The sequence below is a fragment of the Apaloderma vittatum genome, unplaced genomic scaffold (assembly GCF_000703405.1).
Source record: "Apaloderma vittatum isolate BGI_N311 unplaced genomic scaffold, ASM70340v1 scaffold12367, whole genome shotgun sequence".
Taxonomy (NCBI): Eukaryota; Metazoa; Chordata; class Aves; order Trogoniformes; family Trogonidae; genus Apaloderma; species Apaloderma vittatum.
The window spans coordinates 6,444-28,519 of NW_009726751.1; the positions used below are offsets into that span (position 1 = coordinate 6,444).

Genomic DNA, 22,076 nt, shown 5'->3' on the forward strand with positions numbered 1-22,076 from the left:
TGGCAACACGACAGAGTAAAGGGCAAGTCTGCAGCTCCTTCCACAGCCCAGGGCTTTGTCGGGATCGCACGCGTGAGTGGGATCCAAGCCAGCAGCAACCGCTCCAGTCTCCAGGCTCGGCACCCACCGACCCGGGGTAGGGCAGAGGAAACGGCGTCTTCCTTCTGTCAGTAGTTCCAGGGTAACGGAGCGTGATTCAGACCCCAGGGAGCGGGGCCGCATGCGAGCAACACGCAGCCATCGCGCTCGGCTCGTTCCCGCCGCCGTCAGGAGCATCAACGCACTCGCCACTGTTCCAGTCTTCACAATCCCCGGAGACAGAGTCCTGACATCACCCCACGTGTAAACACCTAATTCTTCCTCTTTTAAGCGCATCCCGCATCCGGGATCGCACAAAGTCATTCGTAAGGATTCTGAAACTCGGCATGTTCACAAAGTCGCTTTTCCCTAAGCGAGCCGGGTTGTCCGTCCCTCCTACAGCCCATTGCTATTCCTGTGGCTGAGCGGCGGTTTTGAAAGCTCTACAACTGTCGAGCGAGATTTATTGAGAAACTTTGGAGCCCGGCGCAGCAACCTCTGGGCCTCAGTAAAAGCTTCTGTCAGCTCTTTTTTCCATTGAACAAACTCTGGGTCACTCTGAAAGAGATACAGAAGGAGTTTGGCACTTCATAGTAAACCGCCAACAGCATCTTCTCTCTTACGACAGCACTTTAAGCAACTTATTTTAACTTCTCAAAGGAAGGAGTAACTTGGCATTCGGGAAACGTGCAGCCTTTTGCTTCTCCATCCCGCCCGCCAAAGCCAGGGGAGGCAGCGGCAGCCTCGGACAGCCGAAGCGTTCAGGGGACTCGCGGACTTCGCCAACACGTTAGCTGCCACACCGGGATGAGGCACGGGCCACGAAGGCCTTCAGAGCCTGGGCAGGCTGAGAAGTTTGCAAGCTTTTAGTCATTTATTAAACTGAACTCGTTTTGGCCCGAATACCACTGGAATCCATGACAGAAACTAGCATAGCTGCAGCTTTCCTGCTTCCAAAATTCAAGCGTGATAAAAACATCCCAGTTTCGCTTCGGTTCACTTAATTAACTTAGTTAACACATAATGGGAGGACCTGAAAAGCTTGTCAGTCATCTTATCATATGCAAAACGATCTGATTAATGGTTAGTGAAAAAACAGTGTCTCTCACCTCACATTGTAGGACAAACTGTTTTCCTCCTTTAATTCTCAGCAAGATGCATTTCTTATCTTTAATTTGCGTTTCTTCAACAGATACTATTTGTTCCATTGTCAGGAGGTTTTGCTGTAGCATTTGCAAAAGAGAAACAACAACCAAAAAAAAGCAGAGAGATGATTCCAAAAACCCTGTTACCCATCAAAAGCCACAATCTAATTTTTCTGGACTAGCCACATAAATCAAGTTATGAACATTAACAGTCATTACACAACCGTTTCTTTATTTCTCAAGACTGGGGCATGAACTAAAGATAGATTATAAGGTAAGGGAGAGATTTAGCAAGGGGCTTGGTTGCTTCAGCAGAGACTATGAAATATAAGCTAAGAAGGCCAGTAATGACAGCATGAAATAGGCTTCTACAAATAGGCGTGTCTACGAACAAAATATTCGCTATTTTCCCTCAAGAGAGTTGCACACAATTTTATATATTTTCCAAGTATTACTGCTGTTAAATTTAAAAAAAAAAAAAGACAACCTTGCTGACTATTTCAAAGAGCTGAAAGGGAATATTCAAGCACTACGTACTTACAAAGAGGCAAACATACACAACAGTTTGCAGAAAAGCTTTCCCTATACACTGTAAGAGGACAATCACGTTTTGAAACTCCAAAATCTGACTTAACTAAATACACAAAGGATCTGCCTAGCACATGATCACAGCTGGGCTACACTAAAGTCACTATAGCATTTTCTTTGCAGCAAAATGCTATAGCCTTTATGACCTTACCAGTTTATGTTTTTTAGTATAAATAGTCCAGAGGTCCTAAATGAAAAACAACACCATGAACTACCAAACTCCTTTAAAAACAGAACAAAGCAAAATAAGCAGGTTTCTCAAGTCAACATTCCCTCGGTGCGGTGTAGCTACCCCTTAACTCCAGCGATACTCAAGATAAGCTCCTGCAATCCACGGGACATTTGCTCGGGCAAAACTCTCCTGTTCGCATCCCCCGCCTCTCGCGCCTCCCCGGAGCGACGTCGCTTACCCGCGACTCCCCTTCTCCTCGCCACTCCAGTCGGTTTGGGAAGAGGTAAAAGTAACGGCGCTGCCACTGAGTCAAGAACGGGTTCCCCAGCTTCAGCATGTACCCGTGCATGATGCAGTCCTTCCCCAGCGCGTAGTCTGCAACGAGCAGAGACATCGGTGTGAAAACCAGGCGCTGCCTAAAGCATTGGCGAGGCAGGACACGGTCCCGGGCACAGCGGGACTCGAGGTGCCCCCACCGACATGCGCAGGCACACACCAAGCCTGTCCTGCCTTCTCTACATGAGCTGATAGGGCTGCGGTGGAGAATTTGGTTCTTAAAAAAGGTATCTGATTTAAAAAATTGTCTCTTGCTACCCAAGGTTCAGCTTGTGGGGCAAAACCCCTGTGCAAACAAGCAACGCTGGCTGTAAAGGGCCTCCTTCTGTCTTCTTTCCTAGCATCTTTGTCGTGAAATCAAACCCCACGTGCTCTTCCCCGAGCACACACCAAAACAGAAACAACGAAAGGCTGAACGCGATAATCTTCACGAGAGAGTAACAACGGATTTTCCAAAGCGTTATGTCGTCACCCAGCATTTCAAAACACTAAGTAACACCCTAAACACAACACGGATTAAATGAATTCTAACAATTACGAGTGAGGGACAGCAATGAGAGGCTGTTGTGTGAAACTCCAAGCCCATGAAGTACTACCCAGCAGCGAAAAGTGGAGAGAAGCGTGTCTGATGGATTACCTTCCTCATGGCCAAGCTGCTTATTTTTGGCCCTTTTTCTGGCCTCAATTTTATCCGTGTCTGCATTTACTGCATCATAAACCGTTTCTGCTACTTCTTGCTGCCAACGCTCTGATATTACCAGAGGGAAGTTCTTATACAACTCCTGGTCACTATCCAGCAACTTGCAAGAGAAAAACAAGATAAAAACACATGTTAATAACTTTTACTATTCTTATCCTCCATAGCTCACAGTTACCCATGTAACAGTACTGTTTTAAAAGATGTACTGGACTCTAACCTTATAGAACAAACAGGTGTAAACAAGAGAAAACGCAGGTGCTAATTTAAGCAAATATATTCATTTATATACAGAGAACAGGCCTGTTCAATTCATCTGAAAGCTCTAAAAGCCTTACTCACCATCGATCCATGCTCTGTAGACTTTACATTTAATAATTACTTAAATGTGAGCATAGTATTGCTACCTCTGTTGCATAATCAGCGTTAAGGAAACACCTAATTGTGTTAAAAACCTTCTCAGGACCAAAATGTAAGTGAGAAGATACCTTTTACACAACGCCGCCTTCCATGCTTCCAGGGCTTAACCTTACATCCTTAATAACTAACCTTCAAAACTCAGCAGTGCGTGCTGTAGACCTCAATTTTCCTGTTATATAGATTCTTTTTTCCCCTTGAATCTTTAACTACATTACTTGAATTGCACTGAAGGAAACTAAAATTACTGGATCTTCAAGCAGGATCGTGGGTTGCATGACACAGCAACTCTGTGCAAGTGGTGTATGGGGATTCCTTATGGCACCCAAGAGAGAGGGGAAAGCCACGGGCAACCACTGCTGGGTGTCCAGCGTGTAACCTCCAAGAAGTGTCCTTCTCGCTGTCACAGGACGCTCTGTGGTATAAATAAAACCTGCCGGGGCAGCAGAGGTGAGCGAGGCACTTAAACCCGGTGTCCTCCTGGGCAGAGACGGCTCCCGACACCTTAAGAGAAGGTCTGCAGCTGAGTCAGAGGCACGAATTATTCAGTCCCTTCTAAAAGACTGTGACATCCCAGTGAAAGCGCAAAGAAGCCGTACATGATACCCCCCACTGACTCATGACTAAGAATAAATTTATCTTATAGGCAGCCTGAAAAAAAGTGACGCGGAAGTGATCCCGCTCTATGATTCTGAGAACATCTGATCCCCTCGGTAAATACAAGACCACCTGCCTTCTTCCTGCAAAATGTTCCTCTGAAGCACGGCAATCCAGAGCTGCAGGGACCTGGAATCCTGTTAGACTAACACTGATGCTGAAGACGTGGGTTTTTCTGAGATAAAGAACATCTTGGGTTCCCTGCTTCTCTCTCAGAATGAGTAAAATCCTGTCTGCGCCAACTTCTGTAATTGCAGCAGGTGACACTGACAGACAAGTTCCCTTTCAGGCACAGTGAGTACTTCACATGGATTTTTGCTTATAAAGTTTAGAGCAATTAGTTTCTCTCCTGACTCACTCCTGTAATAACACAAAGTAAGTCTGATCTCGCGACAAAGTGCACGATAAAAATAAGGAGTGGGACAGACCCCAGGAAAAGCACCGATTCAACCACTGCCTCCAAGTGCCAGGGATGCTTCAGAAGAGGGGAGGAACACGGGGTACATCACGTCACCTCCAGGCGAGTCAGAAAGGGGCCAGCAGCTTTAACTTCTCCTTCTTTACACTGGGTAACATCAGAACCTGGAATTTTCTTTGATCGCTTTTCTAACTTAGAAAGTCGCTACCATTAATACACACTTTGTCACTTTTAAAGAGTTTTCCACAGCACTCCCTGACACTACAAAAAAGGTAACAAAAAAGGTAACACTACAAAAAAAGAATGTTTAGTTCGTTTTATCCAGCTACTAGAAACAAATTACCATTTTTAAAACTACAAACCATGAAGCATTCTTGAAAATCTGAGGATTTCACAAAAGCTGCCTGACCATTTGAAATACTTAACGCGCAAAACTTCTGACAGGAAGGTAGACTGCAGTCAACCTAAAAAGGACCTGGGCAAGCGACAACAAATCGGCCAACCAGCCTAAGCCACCTCTTTCATAACAGCATCATGTTTCCAAACTTGAAAGCAATTCCCCGCACACTCAGTAGCCCCTGGAGCAGAGGAGTGGCTCGCACACGTGAGAAGTTAAGCTCGGCAGCCACGGCTCCAGTCTCTACGTCTCACTTCAGGCTGTATACCTTAATGCCTTTTGTGTCCTCTTCATCGAAGGAGCCAATATCAAAAGCATCTGCTGCATTTACTTCTCCCCGGGGAGGAATCAACGGTGGAGGATACTAGAAATGAAAAGCAGCAAAAGTAAAGATAAATTAAGGGGCATTATTTAAATCCATTTTGTAGAGAGGCGCGGTGGTGTTGTTTTTCACACAAATGACACGTGGCTGTGCAAAAGTACGTCCCCTGATATTAAGCTTCAGTGCAAAGTTGTTCCCCGCTTCTTTAATAAACAGCCAAAAACTTGGGGGAAAAACCCGACAGTTTAGAGACAGCCGATTGGAAGAAACCACACAGTTATTTGACCCTGACAAAGTGCGAATTCAGCGCTACCCACCAGGAAGACGTGTAATGAATATACACCAGTTTTCACCAACAATCCTCCACATATTCACAAAGTGAGTCCGTGTGCTGGGGACTGGAACCCTGAAAGTTTCTGTCCATTCCCTGTTTCAGCCTCTTTCATTGCTTTCCCACACAAGCTAAGGTTACCAGCTTAATCCTTTACCTTTTGTAAATACACTTGCTGCCAGTCGATGCCTTTGAAGAAAGGATGTTCCTTTACTTCTTGTGCGCTGCAAAACAGAAGTAACTGAAGTCAACAAAGCGAAGGGGCTTTTCATATGTATTTTAGAAATGCAAAGCCTTCAAACGTCATGCTTCTGCCACCAGGGAAGCAAAAATAAAAATCTTCCCAAGCCAACACTAGACCCAGTGCTGTGGGTCTGGCAAGCAGACTTCCAACAACAAACAATACTGGGCTATTGTCAGATCCCACATACTGCTTTTAGGCAACAAGCTCACTCCACACCATTTCATATTAGACATATTTTACGGCAAAATTAGCAACTGCTCTTAACAGGCCCAGGGCTGAGAAGCACTCTCAGGTCATTATCACAGAGAGCTCCATGCGAACAAGCCTTGCTGCAATCAGAGCCAGCCCCAGTCTCGGGTGTGACTACCAATTAACTGTTATCACACACTGCCAAGGGTTTCTCAACACTTATTTACTCCTCTCAAGAGTTCTCTCTCCAAGGCTCACAGGAGGCACACACCCACTTTTGAACCAGGTGATAACAACAATTTCAGGTAACAGCCCGAGGCAAGGTAAGCCTGGCAGGAGCAAGTGGTGCTTTGTAGTCAATAAGCAAAACAAACAACAAAAAAGTGCCCTTTTCCTTAGAATCCTGAGATCAAACAGGTACATCTGGAAATAGAGGCAACACAAAACGAAGCAAGTATTCCCAGCTTGGTGGTTTGGGGAATTTCTTGTGTGTAACATGCTTGTATCATTAGAGATACAATATAAGCAATAAATTTTAGCTATCAGTATGTCTGAGTCAAGTAATGCGGCTTCATGCCAAAACAGATCAGGCAAAACCACAAAAACAACCCAGGGATGGAAGTATGAACACCTCCCAATGGCAGCACGACTGCAGAGAGCTCGGGGGAAGCCTTTAATGACAGAAATTGTCCAAAAATTTTTCCAAAACAAAAGAAGGCTGAAATGTAATTCCATGTAATAGCACTTTTTAATGTTCTCTTTCCAAAATTAAGATCATCACAACAGGAAGCAGATTTTTACTTGAAACGAATCCATTCATTTACAGAGAAGTGGAAATTTTTAAAGGCAGCGCTCCAAGGAGAAGACAACACCTACCTTCTTCCTTGGCATCCAAGCCTCTTGCTAACATCCCGCTGCAGCAGCCCTTCCAAAAGGGACTTCAGCTCAGGAGAAAATGAATCTGGTAGCTCCACATTCTATGAGAAACAAGAAGAGACGTTCAATTACAGCACGATCTGCTTTCCCCACACAGGTGAGCAGCTTTTCTCTGACAGCTTTTTGTAAACAACCCTTCCACGTGTACACAGAGCTTTCTCAAAAGGCTGGCCACGAAGCTCCAGTTTTAGAGGAAATGGGAGTTTATCAAACAAAAGGAATGTCACTGCAACTGTCCCCAGGAGCCTTACCACGGTGAGCGTCATCCGGTCGATCTCGTGCTTATCTTTGGTTTTGTGCTGTCTGAAAGGACTGTGACTGTAGAAATAAGACAAGGCACTAATAAATGTAAAGTCATAACATATCAGGTTATTTCAGCTGTGGCAACCCCAGGAAAGAGCGCAGCATCCCGTCATTCGTTTCTTCCACCTCACCAATCCTGATCTGCAGAACAACAACCCAAGCAGTAAAGCATTTAGCATTTACTGTGGCTACTAGCTACCAGTTAGTCCATCTGAGTTCATCCTCCATATTAATTTATTCCTAAATGCAACGATCCGTCCTTCAAGAGTGTTTCAAAAGCCTTACCAATTAGACTCGCGTCTCCCAAAAACCAGAACATCTGGCAAGAAAACCCCAACAGCCACCAGAACCCAGATATTTAAAAACGTTGATCTACACAGGGAAACCGCATATGACCTACAGAACTCTCTGCTCCTCTATATGGGAGGAATGAAGCAAGACCTTCAAGGAAGTAGATGAAACAGAAGCCAATCACAGATACCACAGCATCAGCGACTGAGAAAATATTTGATGGTATCTGGTAAATTATCAGCTTTATAACTCTGTTTTGTGTTTGAATTTTTCCTTTCAACTAGAGAAAACCTCACAATATTACTGATGTACCACGCAGTACTTAAAAAAGAGCAGGAAAGAAAGCAGAAACATTTTAGTAAGAGATTTTTCAGTTAGATTTAGGATATATTCCCTGTTTCTTAGTTTTCTTCAAATCCTTGAGGGGATGATACTTTTCAAAATTAAAATGTTGTTTACTTACTAATACAGTAATACTCAAAAGAGTGGATAGAGCATCTGCCTCCCTCACTGCCCCACACCTGCACCTACTAAAGGAAGCAGGGCTGGCATTTTGTTTATTTTGGAAGCAAAAAAAAGTGCTTGCTCACGTGCAGACATGGTCCAAGTTGCAGAGATGGCAGTCAGATACCATTTTAGATAATATGTAATACATTACGTATTAATATTTCAAGAGACATATGACCATGGGGCCCAGGCTAAGAAAACTCACAGATCCCAGGGGACGTGAGACTTCACTCACCCTCTTAGAAGTTTGAACAGCATGCAGCCTAAGGAGAACCAGTCGGCACTGCTGTCGTATGCCGTTCCCTTCTGGAGCACCTCGGGAGCCATGTATCCGTGGGTACCTCTGAGAAGCACAAAGGGACAAAGTCTCAATTACAACCAAATAAAAATAAGTAATAATGAAAAATTGGTGGTTTTTTCTAGTAAGATACCTTAATTTAAAAGGAACTACTTTCAAACATGATTTTGTTTTGCTTTTTCTTTGGCCATATGTACATCTGCACGTTCTGTTTGTGAACATCAACTGAGGAAACGCCTCAAAACACAAACAGCAGAAAGGGTCGGGCAAACCAAAGGAGCTACGTGGAGATTTAGCTCAGCACAGCGTCAGCGAGCAGCCTTCTCTCTAAGAGTGGAACACAAGAGGCAGAAAGGCTGGGTGCTCTGTCCACTCGGTTTATGGGACAGACAGAGCCCAGGACAGGGCCAGGATTCCAGGCCAGATTGCTCCAGCCCTGGGTGCTGCAAGAGCGAGAGCTGCTCTCAGGCAGGAGCCCGGGAAGGGGTGAGCAGAGCTGGCTCGTGCTCGCCCAACGCCCTTCTCATGTCTCGCCCCCAACACCAGGACACCTTCCCCCGGAGCCGTCGCTGGTCACCTCCAGCGAGCAGCCACCACGCACTGCTTTCACCTTTGACGTAATCGGGATGTATGAGAAGCTACTGAATTGCAAATCTTTAAAGATATGACAGGATGAGGTGTTCCCTTTTGCATAACTTCTGAGACTAAATCAGGGCAAACAAGGACCTAAGAATAAAATGTGCCAGATAAGATGTGGAATCCACACATGACCCAGGAAACTCAGATCCCAGTTATGAGCTGATGCCAAGAGGCAGAAAGGAACACAAGTTGCCTCCAGTTCTACAAAGATGCAGAGAAAGACAATAAATCCTGGTTTTCAGTCAGTTTTGGAATATTTAATTATCCATTTAGGACAATTAAAACAATCTGGCGCTTTAACTCAGTCAGGTTCTTATCTTCTCTGAACAGTGAATCATCTCGAAATAATGTGTCATCTTCCAGCCATGCCTACACATCAGCTGCTACAACTGTGCAGGAAAACAAAAAGAGGAGACTGAAGAACCTTATCAGAGTATCCAGCTTAGCTGTGTTACAAAGCACCACACAAGTGGGGTTTTCTTCCTTTAGGCAAAGTTAAATTACAAAGACACGTAAATGACTTATTTAGCATTAATTGCATGCGGAGTAAAGCTCCCATACATAATACTTACACACTAGCATGTGGCTTCTTTTTGGAGAAATCGCAAGCCAGCCCAAGGTCCGATATCCTCACGTGCCCATGTTCATCCAACAAGATATTTGCGGGCTAGAAATCCACAGACACAGACAGGTTACTGCTTGGTATTTTTCAGCTGACAGAACTACGAATTCTCAGAACACAGTAACTCATTCTCAAACATCAATATTCTCCAGTAATTGGTAATCATCTTTTTTCATTTTTAAATCAATATAACAGACACTTTCTAGATAAAATCCATGCTCTAATGAAGCGCTAACACGGACTATGAAATACTGAAGAATTACAGAAGGAAAAAAAAAAACCCAACAGGCAAGGTTTGAAACAGAAAGCACAGGAAAGAATAAATCTGCTTTGGCCTGAAGTCCACAACGCTTTTGGTTCTTTCACAGAGGGTCTGTGTGTGGCTCCCAGATCTTTTATTTGCAATCTACACTCTGAGTTTTCTATGCAGAATTTTCCCCACTTTTGTTGTCACTTGGCTCAGGGACGACTCTCTCGGAGCAGTCCTCAACTTCTCAAACACCCCCAAGCAACTGTCCTACTAGTCTCCTGTCACACACACTCCTCTTTCAGAAATACAGCACACTCCCTAAATTAATACCATCATTAAGATGTTAAGTGAGATGAGTAACACCACACAGGATTTATTCCGACCCCAAGGAAGCACCTCCCAGGCTAGTTAAAGTGGATAACAGTGGCGATTTGAAAAAATACTAGAAAAATCAGCCAAAAAATAAACAAACAGTCTGTGTTCTTCCCAGGAAAAGGTTTCAGGTAAGAGAACTGACTCAATTTATCCGCACATCTGCGTTATTTGCTGCTATCCAACAACCACCCGTGTGACCACAGTCACTACGTTAACGATTACCTTTAGGTCTCTGTACACAACGAAGCGATTGTGCATGTGTTCTAAACCCAGGATGATTTCAGTAGCATAAAACCTCATTTCTTTTTCAGAAAACACTCCATGCTGGGAGAGGTGGTAGTGCAAATCTCCTCCTAAAATGAGACAAATGGAGATGTAATTAAACGAACAGTAAAAGCTTGCCTCGCAGGCAGACAGCCTGACCTCGTGGGGGAACAGCATCCCGTCACCTCCTCAAGCTCCCACGCTAGTAGGCCCTTTGGTATTTTTACTTAAGTATGTTAATGTGATAAGGTAACAGATTTTCCAGTCTGTTCTGTACGTTGCCTGCTTTAGATCGACCTAGCCCTCCCGCTCGCAGGCCAACGCTTCACACCTCAGGTTATTTTTCCCCTCATTCTCCTCAGCCAGCCCTCCGGCCAACATTTCTGCGATATTCTCATCATCTGCACGAGTCTTGCTTACCATTCATCAGGTCCAGAATGAAACAGAGTTTGTCGGGGGTGTGGAAGGCATAGGTCATACACACTATAAAAGGACAGTCCTAGAAGGAAAGGAGCAAGGAGTTCATCTCAAGCCATCAGCAAAGCACGCCACTGAGAAGCTAAAAACACACATGACACTTCTCCTATGATATTTGCCAATATTCACAATAATTTTCTAAAGCAATCTGTGTACTATTCTACATACACTGATGTTTCACAGTTTAGAGATCTTAGATTTTGCTATCTCGTTTCAGTACAAAAATTTAAAAAGCTACGAGGAGCCAAGGGCTTAAAAAACACAGGTAGCATCACTGCCTTCTGCAGACTTGCAACTGCAGCAGGTAGAAATGTTCTAAAAATATTTACCTGAGCTTGCACTAGATTTAGATGAAGGACACATTAAAGCTAACAAGCTTCAGGCCAGCTCAGACAAAAATAAAGCTGTTCCCGTGAAGTGTAAAGGATATGCACTATTTCCCACGATGGCACGGCAAACGTTTGGCTGTCGGAACGTTGACACAGAACCTGAGTCACGTCATGTGCAAAACTCCAAAGGGAAGACAGTTTTATTTTTACTGAGGAACACAGGATTGATTAGACTCAATTAGACTGTGGCCCATTTGTTCCTATATCCTGCCTCAAGCAATGAGTGAATTCTGGTACAGAACCATTACGGTTGGGAAAGAGCTCAGAGATCATCCAAGTCCTATCGTCAATCCAACCCCACCGTGGCCACCAAACCACGTCCCCAAGTGCCACGTCTGCCACGTCCAGGGCTGGGGACTGCAGCGCTGCCCCGGGCACCTGTCCCAGGCCTTCACCACTTGCTCAGTAAAGAAACTTTTCCCAATGTCCAATCAAAACCTCCCCTGGTGTGACTTGAGCCACTTCCTCTCGCCCTATCGATAGCTGCCTGGGAGAAGAGACCAACCCCACCTCACCGCAACCTCCTGTCAGGGAGCTGCAGAGAGCGAGAAGGTCTCGCCTCAGCCTCACCTTCTCCGGGCTGAACAACCTCAGCAGCTCCTCATCCTCACCCAGCGAACAAAGCAGCACGGTGGGTGCAGACTGAAGAGTGCCGCTGCGGGGCAGGGCTGGGGTACACAGAGCAGACCCCCAGCTCCTGCAGCGCTTCCACCTCAACTCACACAGATGTGTAAGACAAGCAGCTGGAACAACACCTCTTCACTGTCGACCATCAGTGTGCTGGTACCTCTGTAACGCAGCTGCACCGAAAGCCGCCACCGTGGAAAGCTGGCAGAGCTTCCTCTCCTCATTAGGCCTACGCTGAAGGCAAGTGGCTAATTAATAGGGGGCGGTTATACCTCGCTGACCCCTTCTCCAAAGCCATATGAAACCAGGGCTGTCTGGGCAGTCTACCACAAAAACCCGAGGAGCCACGCTACCGAAAGCGCCGGGCTGCGCCGCGCCACCAAGGGAGCCCAGGGTGCAGAGGCCGAGAGGGAGACGAGCTACGAGGAGCCCGAGGGCTGCCAAGCCAGGGCACCCCAGGAAGCCTGACTTAACCAACGTGCTAACTACTGCAGCGATGAGAGTGAAAGCTCTGGCAATCTCCAGCAGGAACCAGTTTCCTTCCGGATTTAGACGCGGCCAAGCGCGGCGGCCTTGGGCTGAGCAGGGCAGGAAGGGAGGGACGGGCGACGCTGTCCTCGCCAGGTCGGCTCAGCCTTCCACTAAACCATGCGAGGATGAAAGACTCCATCGGCTCCACCGTAAGCCTCAGCGACTGCCACAATTTGATTTTCTGAATAACTGGTAAGCATCCCCAGGCTGGCTTCCTCAAACCTTACAGCAGTCGAATCACCCGGCAGGGTTTAGTGTTAGAATCTAAACACCGTACACAGCAAAGAGAAATGGTGTTTCTGTGCCAGAACATAATGTGCCTATATTTTTATTGATCTAACTTTTTAAAAAGAAAAGGAATCTCCAAGTGTGTGCTGTATAATTAATTTTTGTGCAAGCCTTTTCAATCACTACCCTCTCACTGTTTAACAGAGAGAAGAAACTGTAATAGTACAATATTTTTCTGATACCAAAAAACACCGCGAAAGAATACTTACCAGCACAAAAATAAAAAAACCCACAACTTCTAAGTAATTTTTTAAATGAAACATAAAGCAATGAAGCAAATTTCCCAAGAGAGGAATACTTTGTCGCAGTCACGCTCCTGCTCTGAAGACAGTGCGACAACGACGTGTGAATTGAGAATGGTTTGGAAACAGTTCCTTTTATCCAAACAATCCTGGATTAAGTCCAGCAAATTGCAGAAGAGAAATTTCTGGCAATAAACCATGTGGAATGAAAAAATAAATAGAATAACTATATAAAAACTGTAGGAGTGTGATATTTTAAAGACAGTAGCACACTAACAATTCCTTTAGAAGGAAACCTCTGATTCTGACACTTCCCTGTAACCCAAGCTCCTGGCTTTAGAGCTCGACTGTAGAAATGACAGCAAACAGATAAAAAAATGTGTTCACCACGTAGAGCAGCTGTGCAGCATTTTTACTAAGAGTCTGTCTGTCCTGACAGGGCTCACTCGGAAAGATCTGCTGGAAGCATCAAGCTGTTATCTGCCGTTCCCACAGACGTTCCTTCAAGTGACAATCAAGATTTGGGAACAGATCACAGGTTTTGAGTGAAATCGAGACTCCTACAAATCTTGGTACGCACAAAAACAAAGCACCTGTTCTTGTCAGGAAAAAAAAATTGATTATTCATCTCAGACGTTCTATCGTTCAGCCTGTTCACTTTTGCTGTACCTTGTATTTATCATGCCTGGAGGAAATCTTGAGTCTAGTATTTAGACAAATAACCTGAAAAAGAGCCGAGTGAAACAGCTTAACTGCCTAGCTTTTATGGAATGAGAGAGCCAGAGTACACAGGAGAGGGGGGGCCAAGCCCTGCCCGGCCCCGGGTCAGCAGCAGACCCCTGGAATGACTGCCCACCCAGAGAAGCGTTAGTAAAAACCCACAGAGGGCTCCTTTGGGCACATTGAGTTTATAAAGCCCATCAGCAGCAAAGGCCTTGGTGATCTCCATGTCCAGTTTTTGAACATTAGGCAATATTGACTATTAAAAGAAAAAAAACAAAACAGTTTTCCGTAAGAGAAAATAAAATATGCTATCCTCTAAGAATTTCAGAACGCGCTTCCAGCCTCCGGACTGAGCATCTCTGCGGGAGGGGAAGACAGAGCCTGGTGCTGTGCAGAAGAGGAAACACAAACCTCAGCATCAGTTCATCCACGTTGCACCAACAGCCAGCGGCCAACAAAGAACCTGACGGCAAACCCGAGGAACCCAGAGTCCGCATCTCGTGTCACGAGGGCACCGCCAGCCGCTCCCCGTGCTCAGCAGAGGCGCCTGCCCCGCGTCCAAGCTGCCCGGCCTCGAAACGCCACTGTGAAAAGCCGCTCTCACCACGCAGCCCCAACGCACGCAAATTTGGGAGCTGCCTGCTCAAGAAGTGGCTGCGAACGCCAAAATTTGAGGTGGATTAACAGAAATGATTACACAAACGTATGTGTAATCTGCACAGCTGTTATTATGTATTTTGCAGCGACATCTGGTTTCCCAGTTAAATGACTAATTGTACTATGATGAACTTCCCAGTTCCATTTTGTTCCGGGCAGCACATAAATCCTGTCACTGGGGAAGGCACGTGCCATTCAAACCCAATAGCTGATATTCAAGAATGAAATGAATTACCTTACTCTACCATTTTGAAACATATTTAATTCTGCATAATCAAAACACTCCAGCATCTCCTCCACCGGCGGGTGTACCCAACGTGAGAGGGGAGCACGTTGTACAAAATCTCTCTTTTCAAACTCTCTTTCAAATTTTGAGAACCTAGAGGAAGTGACACTCTAATGAGCTGATAATCCTTAATGAAAAACCCAAATGGTCCGTCTTGCTTTTCTGCTGCTGAATGAGTAGGTATGCACTGTCACAGAAAGAAAACTAGTTCCACCACTAGCAGCCTTGGGAACAATTTTCTTCTTGAATGACTAAGACATGGAAACTCACATTCAGGACTGGAGCACCAGAATTAAAAATTAAACGACCATTGTTTCTAAGTTGCCTAGAGTTCTTGTCTAGTCTCTCCTCCACTGGCTCTCAGGACAAGCCACAATTTATCTTTGGTGAAAACAGTTAACTTGATTCAAAAGTCTAACTGATAAATCCCAGTCGTTAACCTCACAGCACTAAGAACAACGAAATCCTTTCCAGCCCTTTGTCTATCTTCATGGTCCAGCCAAACGTGAACACAGTTCTGTGTTAAAAGGGAATTCCCCAACTGTTCATGTCAGTGCACGTCTGCCCTTCTCCGGAGCGAGGCTGAGGCAGGGGAGGGGATCCCATTGAAGAAGAAATACCTCGTCCTTCCTTCTGAGCTTTGCAGTGAGGAGAAAGTCCAACCGTGTGATGGCACCTTGATGCATAGCTTCCCCGGTTTCTAGTTTACAACTTGCCTTACCAGGATCTTTCCAACAGCAGAGGAAAATGATCTGAAGGGTAGCAGGAAAAGTTCGAAAGATAATTTTCTAGGGGCAGAATTGCAAACAAGCTTTCTCCTTCTGTCAATGCACACAAGAGAGCATCTCCCACGCCGGTCGCGAGGCTGCAAAGTCCCCGGTCTTGCCTGATTTGCAATGTCTTCGCTTGACGATCAAAGGGCACTGTTTAGCAATTATAATTCTGCATTTACACGTAAGCCCTGAAAAACACAGCTCCATTTTCAAAGCCAAATTTGCAGCAGACAAGGGCCACCCCAGCATGCGCAGCATTTCCACCTATAAGCAGAGCAGAGCGAAGCCCCAGACTACCAGCAGCGGGGACACAGCCCTTCCCGAAGCCCGATCAGACGGGTTTCCCTGCACTATAGAAGACGGCAAGGATGTACTTAAAGGACACAGCGGTGCTAAATGCATCACAGGTGAGATCCTGTAAAGAAATCACCTGGCCAATGCAGAACCAAAACCAGGATTTGCCTAATCTCTGCAAAGACAAGGATCACTGAAAATAGAGCACAGTTTTTGCTCTCTGCCACCTTGCAAGCCAGAGCCGCACTCCTCCGGCACCGCAGAATGACGCCGTTTGCAGGCCTATTGTGCAAACCTACAACAGATCACACACAATTCCTTCCCGTGCCTCAGCTGCGCCGGGAAAACAGGACGAGTTTACATCGAGCTGCCAATAGAGCATGTACTTCTTAGTCATGAGGAAAATTAACCTTTTTGCCAGCATCACCTGTAACCATGGTGATAGGGGCCGATCTCGAGTTTTGTTAACGAGGCCAGGGTACTCAGAAGGGTCTGGCACTTCAAAGCCCATAGGGAAGCACAACACGCTGTGGCCAAACTTCTCTTCTGCAGGTAACCAGGCACGGGCTGGTGAAACCAGGTCGGTTTTTATGCACGTTGGTGATGCTTCTAACTTTAAACACGCTTGTATGCCAGATGTACCAAGACAAACTTGGTCCACTCTGACAGGTACTCAGCTGAAGTACATAAAAGCCAAAATGGAAAGGCTGGGTAAGTGAGTATCAGAGTCACAGGAAAGGGAGGACGAACAGATAACCAAAGTTCTTCTCTGAAATAGCACTTCATAGTCTATGAATGCACCACGTCACTGCAGCAGAAAAGGAAATTCTCTTACAAGAAAGAATAATGGTTTTGGAGAGTTTCAAATAAAAATGCTTCAAAAAATAGAAGGGGCAGGGAGAGAACAGATTCCCTAAGAAATGGGAACCTCCTCAAACCTCTTTAGCCGAGATGCTCATTTCTGTAAGCACTGCAAGGTTGCTTTTCCATTCTTATTTCAGACACACTGCTAGAACCAGGCGGAAGGCTCCAGGGAGTTTAACTTTTGCATGTCACACAACCGAACTGATAGAATATGCAACAGCTTTTACATTATATGCAAAACAAAACAAGAGAATAACAAAACAAATGATACTTACTCCTGTACTGACAAGAGACAGCATAATTCTTTCATTTAAGGCTAATGTTTCTCCTTGCTTCATCTTGATTCTCTTCTTATCTAAACATTTCATTGCATACCTGAAAATATTAACCGTTCAGAAAAAGCACCAGAAAAATTGTTCCTCCTATAGTCAGTATCATTCACTAGCAGTTATGCCATGCGTATTTACAGCATCCTGTAAGCAAGCTCTTCAAAGGCTTAAACCAGTACTAAAAACGTTATTACAGGACTAAACAAGAAAACCTCCAAAATCCCAATGAATTCAAACATTTTCAGCAGAAGCCTCCTAACGGAGAAATGTGCTTTGACAAGTAATCCCACGTCCAAACAACCACAGTGATACAGGTATTACATATCAGACATTCATTTTTTAATACCTACAAGCAAGGATTTGCGGTATGAATTAAATAGCAAGAGACTCTGTTATGGTTCCATTTAATTCTAACAGTTTCAGCTCTACCAGGAGAGTAATATCTTGAACACATGCGATGTTCCATGTATTTTTCTTCTTTTAAGTTTTCTTTCTACTCAAAGGTCAGATATAAAACAAGAAAGCTTTTTTAATCTCCTACCATCTGTATTACACAAATTAATAAAGTTTTACTCAAAAAAAGAACGTTACCCTAACAACCATCAAGCAAGAGGAGGATATAATATAGTCTGGGTATTTTTTCGAGACATTGGGCGAGCCTACTATTAGAGAACAGCTGAGAAGGATGCGTCTGTTCCTCCGGAGAAGATTTCTAGCCATGGGCAACCATGGGTTTTTAGGCCACCGGTTTCAAAATCCATTCAGGAAAACACCACGTTACAGCACCACATCGATGCCAAGCAAGCGCCTACCCTGTGACGGCACCGCCCGGGAAGGGGGCCTCAGCTCCCCTTCACCGTGCGCTCCCGAAAAAGCCACGTCATTCCTTCCATGCATGTGTCGTGAGCGGGGGAAGAGTGAGCGTGAACACACTGGAATTTTGAGTTTCCAAAACAAGGAATGTATTCACAGCACGTGCTCTTGCTGGGGAGCCTGCAAATGACGGCTATAAATAACGCTTCACACGCTGCCCTTTATTTATGCCGTGACATCACCGAGCAAAGTGAGTGACTGGGGCCGTCTAAGGCTGATGGAAAGCCAGGATCTCATCCTGACAGCGAGCCGTGTGCTCGGCAAACACCTCACGCTCTGGACTGCTTTCTGCATTGTCCCTCCGGCCCCTACTCAGATGTCCTTGCAGGAGGTGATGTGAGAGAAGCCTCAGGTGTGTCTTTGTGGGTTAGTGAAACACCGATGGCATTTACCTTGGAGGGGTGGCTTCCCAAGCTCCTTGCAGGCAGTAAGTGCAGCAGAGGCAGCCATCTAGAGTGGACGGGATCTGGATTAGGGATGGGTAAACAGGTTTGGATTAAGAACGAACTAAACCAAACCTCTACCCAGAACCTGAACCTAATCTGATGTCTCTCCTCCAAATTCGAAGCAGTTTGGTTTTCCCACATTTCGCATCCCTTTATCTCTATCTGATGAAAATTGTCCTTTGCTTCCCTTGCTAGTCCCAAGGCTTATCCACCTCCTGCCAGAGCAAAACTCACACATGAAAATGAGTGGGAATCTGAGAACTACCTCTTCAGGGTGGACGCCTACTTAGTGTGGCTCAAGCTAAATAAAACGTTTATTTTTGTACATGGACAAATTTATGAGTTGTACATGGACAAAAAAGCCCCAAAGCCAGAATAAAGACAGTATTGTTAGTAACAGTGTTAGTACTAATACTTGAAGTCACTGCAAAAATACTGATCATGATAACAACACTAAGGTGTCTTCCAGTTGTTAACGGAACTCAGAAATTTGTTATCATCAAGGGTGCCAAGCACACACACTTGCCAGTGAAGCCAGCTGCAACTGCAGAGACCTAGCACTTCAAACATGCCATGCTTACTGGGAAGAGAAATGTTTAAGGATGGTCCTTGGACTAAAACTGTTAGGAGAAAAGCAAGATGAAAGGGATGAGGTGGAGTGTAAACAAATAGAATCATAGAATCATAGAACGGCCTAGGCTGATTCTATAAATAAATGGACAGATACTGAGAACAACTTGTTAAATCAATGCCCAGACGTTCAAAACGGAACGTAACAGGGCAACTACGCCTCAAAATTGAAATCTGATAATCAGAAGTGTGTGAACAGTAAAGACCAGAAAAAAGAACAAACCCCACACTGGGTTGATCTTGGGTGTTCCCACCGCAAGCTCTGTTAAACTGAAGTTCAACGCTGGAAGCACATTCTTCCAAATGCAAGCTTTCGCCAGTGAAACGTGCTCATCGGGGCAGAAACGTATACAATTGCATAAATCCGTAACACCAGATCTGAGTCTGCCCGAGCACGACCCCAGAGACCATGCGAGCGCTGGGGTCGTGGTTCTGCGTCACCACTGCAAGAGGAGCAGACTTCAGCAGACGAGAGGTGACAGCTCGCGGGATCACCACAGGTTCCACGGGACCATCGTTCTGCGCCATCGGGCTCCCATCCCGGAAATGGTTTAAGCACACGCTTGATTTTAAACACATGTGCAGCTCCCCATTAATTCCAACAAGAGCGTTTGAACGAAGGATGTGCTTAAGAGCTCTGCTAGGCTGGCGCCCCACTGCACAGCAGGATCAGATATCAGACTAAGCTTAAAGACAATCCAGAAATCAGAACCTCTCGGGATGTAACTTAATTACAGAGAACTACGCAGTAACGCGATGCCGCTTTCCAGTGATTTTAATACGAAATGACTGGAAGGATTTCCTTACTAGTTCAGAGTTTACAATTACCTCTAAAATAAAGTGTGTATATACTCACATTTTTCCAGTGTCTGCTTTTCTGCAACCATACACTTCACCAAATCCTCCTCTTCCTATAATTCTATGTACACTAAAATCATTCATGGTCAGCTGTAAAAGCAAAAAAGAAAGCAAAATCAGACTTCAGTTTTCAGCGTTTTTTTAAACTTACTGCAACAACATCAAAGTAATCCACTAACGTGTTAAGATACTTAACTATCGTAATTCATACAGCGTTTATTGTTTTGGAAAAATGAGCCCCTTATCGTTTATACTCCGACGCACTTGTGAGCACTCGTCTGAAGTACAAACCAGACAAATGAGGCTGTTGTTGCCAAAGGCTGACCCTCTCGTTCATAACACAGCCTGCGCCCAGGAGGGTGATTTTTACAGCCAAACCCGTACCCCAGCGGTGCAGAGGGACAAAGGCAGCGGCTGAGGCGCAGGGTGCTGGGGACAGCCTCGGGACCGCAGCGGGAAAATGGGGACAGATGGTGTCTAGGGCTGGTACAGAGCAGCAATCGCAGCAGTTTGGGAGTTTTTTCAGCTATTATAAAAATCAAAAAGCTTTTAACTCAGGCAGAAGGGACATCCCGAAAGGAATCATTAGGGCCAGACATCTAGGAACAGAAGAGCAGATCAGTAACATTCGCCGTGCTCCTTAGCGAGGCCTTTGCAGAAGCAGTAGTAAAACCCGAACGTCTTCTTTTCTGTATCAGCCTGACAAGATAAATATACTTGCAAGTACTTACATGAATATTTAGTTCTACGTTTTTCCATTGACAAAATCTAGTAAACTTGTCACTGTAGAAAAAAACCAAAAGTTTAAAAGTTGTCCGAGACGACTGTACAAAGTACTACAGAAAACGTCAACACTCTGATATTTAAAATAAAGTTAGCACTAGGGCGTCTTGTGACATTTAGTAAATGACAGCCTTCCTTTCCAGCAATTGTAATCTTAACCCCCCAAGAAAAACAATTTCTAGGCAGCGCACACTTAATATTTCACATCCTTGTAAGAGAAAGCTACCAGATAACCTTACCCCTGTAATTGTAAGTGCTCGGTATGCCCTCCCATCTCCCTTTCAGAGATGTTTTTAATTTTTAAAAACAACTAAGTTTGGAACTAACAAACATTTAAATTACATAAAGAGAAAGATAATTATAAGAAAACAGAGGCAGTTTGAATTATGTTAATGAACCTCTGTATACTCTGAGGACCATTTTAAACCCATTTAATCTTAAAAGAGGCAAAAGCATCAATAATACCACAAGCTGTTGCCAAAAAATAGCTTCTCGCTTCTATATCAATAATTAAGTATTTATTTTCAGAGTAAGAAACGATAGTTCTGTGGAGGCATTTCTGCAACTGTTGCAGTTTGTACCGCTCCACACCGCATGTCTGGCTGTCGCTGGGTTAGGAGGGCTGCTCAGCTGAACTCTGTCTATGAATTGTATCCTTTACTAGACCTTTTCTGCCTAACTAATTAAATGAAGTTTATTAAACATTTTTAGCCTGATTTTACAGCAATACTTAAGGGACCTGGCTCCCTCCTCCATTAGGCAGAAAGTTCAGATATGCTGTGTTCATACCTTTCCATAAATTTCTGAAATATTTTTCCTCGGAGACTATCACAAATTTCTTCTATATATGGCTGAAAAAGGGTTAAGAAACACAATTAGAATTTAAGTATATAAGAAATTGATAATGCAGTACTACTCATTAAATACAACTCGCCTTGGCCCTATAGAACTGCAGCATTTACCGCATCTTCCTTCAAGAAGCCTCCATGAAGCACCGAAGCTTCATTTACCTTTCTGAATCTCAGCAGCATCCTGCAGCCTAACTTAAAATATTTCTAGGAGCTAGAAAAACGTAAATGTTTCTCTCGGGGAAGCTGTACAAAACCTGTGCAAAGGGCCTGCCTATGGACAAGTCTGGCGAAACAACCCCAGTAAAGTTCTTTTTTCAACTGTATTTAAACAGAATAAACGGTCTCTCCTGGGGAGTCTTGTACCTCCTGGAGCTGCTGCCACGCTTCATCTTTTCAGTGCTTCTCTCCTCCCTGTCCTTAAGTTAAGAAACCAGCACCTTCAATTCACAAATGGCTTTTTTTAGACAAACACTCGCTCTGGGTGTGTGATGGCAGCAGCGACCTCGCGTCCCCTCCCCGCTGGCGGCGAGATGTGACTCAAGCAGTGCAGTTACCCCTTTGCCAGCTCACCTAATTGCAGCATTAAAGACGGTTCACTGAGCAGTAAAGAAAAGGGCAATCTCTGTAATTTGGCAATATATAAAAATAGGAAAGATCTACATCAAAGATATTTCAGCTT

At 44.8% G+C, this 22,076-nt stretch overlaps 1 protein-coding gene across 1 annotated transcript in view; it reads right to left on the minus strand.

Annotated features, from left to right (window-relative positions):
* Positions 1-474: 474 nt before the first annotated feature.
* The window catches only part of LOC104276925 (beta-adrenergic receptor kinase 2), a gene marked incomplete at its 5' end in the record, with an annotated part of 43,081 nt that continues 21,479 nt past the window's right edge, over positions 475-22,076 (minus strand). The window contains 16 exons of the mRNA XM_009873399.1: positions 475-636; positions 1,188-1,301; positions 2,222-2,358; positions 2,957-3,119; positions 5,174-5,269; positions 5,716-5,782; positions 6,868-6,968; positions 7,179-7,245; positions 8,264-8,371; positions 9,538-9,632; positions 10,435-10,565; positions 10,897-10,975; positions 16,903-17,002; positions 19,762-19,853; positions 20,495-20,546; positions 21,336-21,397. Coding sequence (XP_009871701.1) covers positions 475-636; positions 1,188-1,301; positions 2,222-2,358; positions 2,957-3,119; positions 5,174-5,269; positions 5,716-5,782; positions 6,868-6,968; positions 7,179-7,245; positions 8,264-8,371; positions 9,538-9,632; positions 10,435-10,565; positions 10,897-10,975; positions 16,903-17,002; positions 19,762-19,853; positions 20,495-20,546; positions 21,336-21,397 — 1,626 coding nt within the window. The remainder of the gene's footprint in view (positions 637-1,187; positions 1,302-2,221; positions 2,359-2,956; positions 3,120-5,173; positions 5,270-5,715; positions 5,783-6,867; positions 6,969-7,178; positions 7,246-8,263; positions 8,372-9,537; positions 9,633-10,434; positions 10,566-10,896; positions 10,976-16,902; positions 17,003-19,761; positions 19,854-20,494; positions 20,547-21,335; positions 21,398-22,076) is intronic.